This window comes from Melanerpes formicivorus, unplaced genomic scaffold, assembly GCF_026170545.1.
Source record: "Melanerpes formicivorus ecotype bairdi unplaced genomic scaffold, bMelFor1.0.p_v2 SCAF_102, whole genome shotgun sequence".
Classification (NCBI taxonomy): domain Eukaryota; kingdom Metazoa; phylum Chordata; class Aves; order Piciformes; family Picidae; genus Melanerpes; species Melanerpes formicivorus.
The window spans coordinates 1403743-1409898 of NW_027142454.1; the positions used below are offsets into that span (position 1 = coordinate 1403743).

Genomic DNA, 6156 nt, shown 5'->3' on the forward strand with positions numbered 1-6156 from the left:
CGGGGCGGGGCCTGGCCCTGGCCCGGGGGCACCGGGAGGCCGTTAGGGGTTGGAGGCCTCTGAGCTGGTGGAGTCCAAGCCTGAGCCCAGCACTGCCCCGGGGCGCCGCCACCCCACGGCCCTCCGCGCCACGGCTCCAGGGCTCGGAAACCCCTCCCGGCCTGGCGGCCCCACCGCGGCCCTGGGCAGCCCTGGTGTCCAACCCCAACCCCTGACACAGCGTCAGCCCCACTTACATCCCAGCTCTGTCCCACATCCACATCCTCAGCCTAGCTCCACTGTGCATCCCCAGCTCCATCTGCATCCTCATTCCCTATCCCCAACCCCATCTGCATCCTCATTCCCTATCCCCAGCCCCATCTGCATCCTCATTCCCTATCCCCAACTCCATCTGCATCCTCATTCCCTATCCCCAACCCCATCTGCATCCTCATTCCCTATCCCCAGCTCCATCTGCATCCTCATTCCCTATCCCCAACTCCATCTGCATCCTCATTCCCTATCCCAACCCCATCTACATCCTTATCCCCAACTCCATCTGCATCCTCATTCCCTATCCCCAACTCCATCTGCATCCTCATTCCCTATCCCCAGCCCCATCTACATCCTTATCCCCAACCCCATCTGCATCCTCATTCCCATCCCCAACCCCATCTGCATCCTCATTCCCTATCCCCAACCCCATCTGCATCCTCATTCCCTATCCCCAACCCCATCTGCATCCTCATTCCCATCCCCAACCCCATCTGCATCCTCATTCCCTATCCCCAACCCCATCTGCATCCTCATTCCCATCCCCAACCCCATCTGCATCCTCATTCCCATCCCCAACCCCATCTGCATCCTCATTCCCTATCCCCAACCCCATCTGCATCCTCATTCCCATCCCCAGCCCCATCTGCATCCTCATTCCCATCCCCAACCCCATCTGCATCCTCATTCCCTATCCCCAACCCCATCTGCATCCTCATTCCCTTTCCCAGCCCCATCTGCATCCTCATTCCCATCCCCAATCCCAGCCTCATCCACATCCCCAACCCCATCTGCAATCTCCACACCAGGTTCCCAGACTCATTTCCATCTCCATCTGAATCCCCATCCCCTTTGCCTTTCCCCATCCCCAGCCTGGCCCCACAGGGGAGGTTCTGCAGCCCTCTGCTCATCTCTGTGGCCTCCTCTGGAGCCTCTCCAGCAGCTCCAGGTCCTCCTTGTGCTGGGGGCCCCAGAGCTGGAGGCAGTGCTGCAGGTGGGGGCTGAGCAGAGCAGATCAGAGGGGCAGAATCCCCTCCCTGTGCTGCTGCTCTCCCTGCTCTGGCTGCAGCTCAGCACACAGCTGCCTGCTGGCTGCCAGCTCCCCAACCATCCCTGCACAGCTTGGCCACAGAAGAGGAGCCTCTGGCCAGATCCTGCCCACAGGGTATCCCCAGCACACAGAGACACACAGGTGGTGCTTCCCCATTGCCATGAGGCACAGCAAGAACTCCTTAGGGGCCTTCAGGTCCATCTCAAAGCTCCTTATCCACCAGAGATGTTCTCTTTGTGTAGCAGCTGGGAGCTGAGTCTGGGGGGTTGGATCTGGTGCCTCAGTGCTGCAGAAAGGAAGCAGGGACTGCCTGGACCATCCTGGGATGGATGAGTCCATATCATGGACACAGTTCCTCCCACTGTAAGCTCAGGCAGGGTGTGTGATCAGCTGAGGCACCTGTACACAATCCATGGGAACTGAAGAGATGCAGCCCAGAGACTTGAGGGAATTAGCTGAGGCAGTTGCCAGGCCACTCTCCGTGATACCTGCTGGAAGGTGTCCAGAGCAGGGCCAGGAGGCTGAGCAGAGGGCTGGAGCTGCTCTGCTCTGAGCACAGCCTGAGAGAGTTGGGGTTGTGCAGGCTGCAGAGGAGAAGGCTCCAGGGAGACCTTCTGGTGGCCTTCCAGGAGCTGCAGGGGGCTGCAGGAAAGCTGGGGAGGGACTTTGGAAGGGGTCAGGGAGGGACAGGACTGGGGGGGTTTGAGCAGATTGGATGTGAGGAAGAAGTTGTCGCCCAGGAGGGTGGTGAGAGCCTGGCCCAGGTGGAAGCCTCCTGCTGATGCCTGGAGGTGTTTGCAGCCAGGCTGGAGGTGGCTGTGAGCAACCTGCTGTGGGGTGAGGTGTCCCTGCCCATGGCAGGGGCTTGGAGCTGGCTGAGCCTGGAGCTCCCTTCCAGCCCTGCCAGCTCTGGGGTTCTCTGAGCAGCTCTGGCAGCCAGGTGCAGTCCCTGGGGACTGTTCAAAAGGTAGCAAGGAGGAGCCTGGGAAGTAGCAACCTCACCTCCTGCCTGGGAAGTTCATGGAGCAGACCCTCCTAGATGCCAATGGGGGACAGGGAGGTGATTCAGGGCAGCCAGCAGGGATTTGCTAGGGGCAGGCCCTGCCTGCCCAACCTAATGACTCTGAGGAAGAGACTGCCAGAGGGTAAGGGATTAGCTCTGCATAGGATCTGTCTGGACTGCTGCAAGGCCTCTGACACTGTCCCCACAGCATCCTGCTGGCCAAGGTGGAGAGATGGAGGTTTGCTGGGTGGATTTTCAGGGGGTAAGGAAGTGGCTGGGGAATGGTCACATCCAGAGGGGGTGCTCAGTGGCCCCAAGTCCAGCTGCAGAGCAGTGGCAGTGGTGTCCCCGTGGGGTCTGCACTGGGACCTGTGCTGGTTAGTGTTTGTATCCCTGCTAGAGACAGCAGGACCCAGGCACCAGCAGCACTCTGCAGATGGCACCAGGCTGAGTGGTGCTGTGGGTGTGCCAGAGGGGCAGGAGGGCATCCAGAGGGGCATGGCCAAGCTGGAGAGGTGGTGCAGAGGAGAAGCTCCTGAGGCTGAAGAGAGCAAGGGCAGGTCCTGCCCCTGGGCTGGAACCATCCTCACTGTCACCACAGGCTGGGGGAGGAGGGCAGAGCAAGCAGCCCTGAGGAAAAGGCCTTGGGGGTGCTGGGGGGGGCAGGAGCTGCCCAGGAGCAGGCAGTGGGAGCCTGCAGCACAGAAGGCCAAGGGCAGCCTGGGCTGCATCCAAAGCAGCATGGCCAGAGAGGGGATTCTGCCACTCTGCTCTGCTGAGAGCTCAGCTGCAGTGCTGTGTGCAGCTCTGGAGCCCTCAGCACAGGCAGGGCCTGGAGCTGCTGCAGAGGCTCCAGAGGAGGCCCCAAGAAATGCTGAGGGGCTTGGAGCAGCTCTGCTGTGGGGCCAGGCTGAGGGAGCTGGGGCTGTGCAGCCTGGAGCAGGGAAGGCTCCAGGGAGACCTCAGAGCAGCCTGCCAGGACCTGGAGGGGGCTACAGGAAGGCTGCAGAGAGACTGCTCCCAAAGGCCTGCAGGGGCAATGGCTTCAGCCTAGAGCAGAGCAGATGGAGGTTGGATGTGAGGAACAAGTTCTGCCCCAGGAGGCTGCTGGAGCACTGCAGCAGGCTGCCCAGGGAGGTGCTTGAGGCTCCAGGCCTGGAGATCCTCAAGGTGAGGCTGGAGAGGGCTGTGGGCAAGCTGCTGCAGCTGGGGATGTCCCTGCTGAGGGCAGGGGCTGGGACTGGCTGAGCTCTGGAGCTCCCTTCCAGCCTGGAGCATCCCATGGCCTCATGCTTCTGTGCTGGGGGTGTCTGGGCACAGGCCCTGCTCTGAGCACCCCACAGGTACAGCCCAGGGGCAGACCTGGGGTTTATTCCTACGACTGAAATCCTACAGCTGGAGTTAGAGCAGCCCCTGAGGAAGAGCTGGCTCCAGGCTGCTCTGGAGGCTGTCCAAGGGATCCTGGAGGGCTTCCACGTTTCTCAGGCTGCTGTGGTGGCCAAGGGACACTCAGCTGCTCAGCCCTGACCCTGGCGGTGACGTTGCAAAAATTAAGGCCAACAAACAGCGCTCAGGGAGTCCATCCCTGCCTGCCTGACCTTGGCAGAGGGGAGAGGCAGAGCCTGGCGTGCCAGGGGGGAGGGTGCCGCTGGTAGGAGAGGGCAGCCTGGCCCCGAGGAGCCAGCAGCTGCGGGGCAGGGGCCGGTGTGGGGAGCGGCTCCCCAGCCGCCCAGCCTGGGACCTTCCCTGCCCGGGCTTGGCTCCTGGCTGCCAGGCAAGGTGGTGGATCATGGGTATGGAGCACGGCCAGGAGACTGGGGCAGGCAATTCCCCACGGCCAGGGGCTGATGCAAGCCCTTGTGGGAAAAGGTGAGCCAGCCCAGGAGCAGCAGGCACCCGCGGGGCACGGGGGCAGCGGAGCCGCGGCAGCATGGCAGGGCTCGGGGGCTGCTCCCTTCTGGTGACCGGTGCCAACCGGGGCATCGGCCTGGGCTTCGTCCAGCGCTTCCTGGGGCTGCCAACCCCACCCAAGTGGGTCTTTGCAGGGTGCAGGGACCCCAGGGGGGCAGCGAGCACAGGTGAGGCTGGGCTGGGATGCACTGGGCAGGGCTGGGGATGGCAGCTGGGGGACAGGGCAGCAGCTGCAGCAGGGAGGGGGCTGGCAAAGGGCTGGGGGTGCAGCTGGGCAGCCATGGCACAGGGCAGCTGGGCTGGGCTGGCTGTGGAACCAGCTGGGCAGGGGCTGTGAGGAGGGGACACTGCCGTGTGTGGGAGGCATGGAGCCCAGTCCCAGGGGAGCAGGGTGCTGGTGTGAGGCAGGTCTGGGATGGAGCCAGGGCAACACCAACTGTGCCTGGGAAAGGCTGAGCCTCTGCACAGCCCCTGCTGCCTCTATGTGCCCACACAGTTCCCTCTCTGCAGGAGCTACAGAACCTGGCCTCCAAGCACCCCAACCTGGTCATTGTCCCTCTCGGTAGGTGCCCCACGGTGGGAGTCCCTCACCTTGGCTCCTCTGCCCAGTGCCCAGCAGGGAGCTGTGCCAACAGGCAGGTGCCTGCAGTCACCAGTCACTGCCATCCCTCCTGCCTGTGGCCAGCCCCAAGGGAATATCCCCAAGGGGTCACAGAGGACCCCATGGCAGCAGGGGGCTGTGGGCTCTGACCTGCCCTGTGTTGGCTCTGCAGAAGTCTCCAACCCTGCCAGCATCAAGGCAGCTGCAGCCACAGTCGAGAAGCACCTGGGGGGCTCAGGGCTGAACCTTCTCATCAACAACGCTGGGATTCTCAAGATTAATTCACTTGCAAATGAGACCCTGGAGGACATGAGGCAGATTTACACCACCAACACTATTGGGCCCTTGCTGATAGGCCAGGTGAGAGCCTCACCCAAGCTGGGCTGTCCCAGTGGAGCATAAAGTACAGGTGGGAGAGGGTCCTGCCTCTGCCTCAGGTTGTGGAGCTGCAGCCTGGAGCTCAGGAGCCTGTGGGGCTGCTTTTTGCCTCCATCTCCTCTTCTCTCCCCCAAGGCATTCCTGCCCTTGCTGAAGAAGGCTGCCCAGGGGAGCCCAGGCTCAGCACTGAGCTGCAGCAAGGCAGCCATCGTCAACATCTCCAGCTCTGGTGGCTGCATTTCTGCTCCCTTGGGTTGGGATCTGATGCAGATTGTCTCCTACCGCTGCAGCAAGGTACCCCCAGGCCATGCTGAGCACAGATTTGCTGCCCTGCCCTGGCACCTGGACATGGCCCTCTGCAGCCAGCCTTGCCCTGCCTCCAGCAGCCTCTCCTGTGTCCCCACAGGCTGCTCTCAACATGCTGACCAAGTGCCAGTCCCTGGGGTACCGGGAGCACGGCATCCTCTGCGTTGCTCTGCACCCTGGCTGGGTGCAAACTGACATGGGGAGCGCTGCTGGGCACCAGGTATGAGCTTCACCATGGCAGTGTCCTCAGTGCTGCTGCTCTGGGCCCCTGCTTTGACCTCCCTGCCTGACCCTGGGTTCCTGGTGCCCATTCCCTGGGCTCCTGCTGGGCCCAGTGTCTGGGCCTGGCGCTTTCTCCTCAGCCCAAGGGGCTCCTTCCCCTGGCCACAGCTGCCCCAGGGCAGCCCTGAGCCAGGCCTGGGCACAAGCCGACCATGCCCCTCTGCCCCACAGCCCCCTGTGACAGTGGATGCCAGCATACAAGGGATGCTGAAGGTGCTCTCCTCCCTCTCCGAGAAGGACACCGGCACCTTCCTGGACTGGGAGGGGAAGGTGGTGCCCTGGTGAGATGCCAGCCCAGCCTGCTGGCAGTGGGACCCTGTGCTGATGCTGCCTGTGCTAACACCTCAATAAACCTCTGCCTGTGATCTCCCA

At 62.6% G+C, this 6156-nt stretch overlaps 1 protein-coding gene across 1 annotated transcript; it reads left to right on the plus strand.

Annotated features, from left to right (window-relative positions):
* Positions 1-3930: 3930 nt before the first annotated feature.
* Positions 3931-6156, plus strand: LOC137455562 (C-signal-like). Its single transcript, XM_068166520.1, has 6 exons — positions 3931-4175; positions 4714-4779; positions 4991-5178; positions 5332-5490; positions 5603-5722; positions 5956-6156. Exons 1-6 carry the CDS (start codon positions 4154-4156, stop codon positions 6067-6069), a joined length of 669 nt encoding a protein of 222 aa, XP_068022621.1. The 5' UTR covers positions 3931-4153; the 3' UTR covers positions 6070-6156.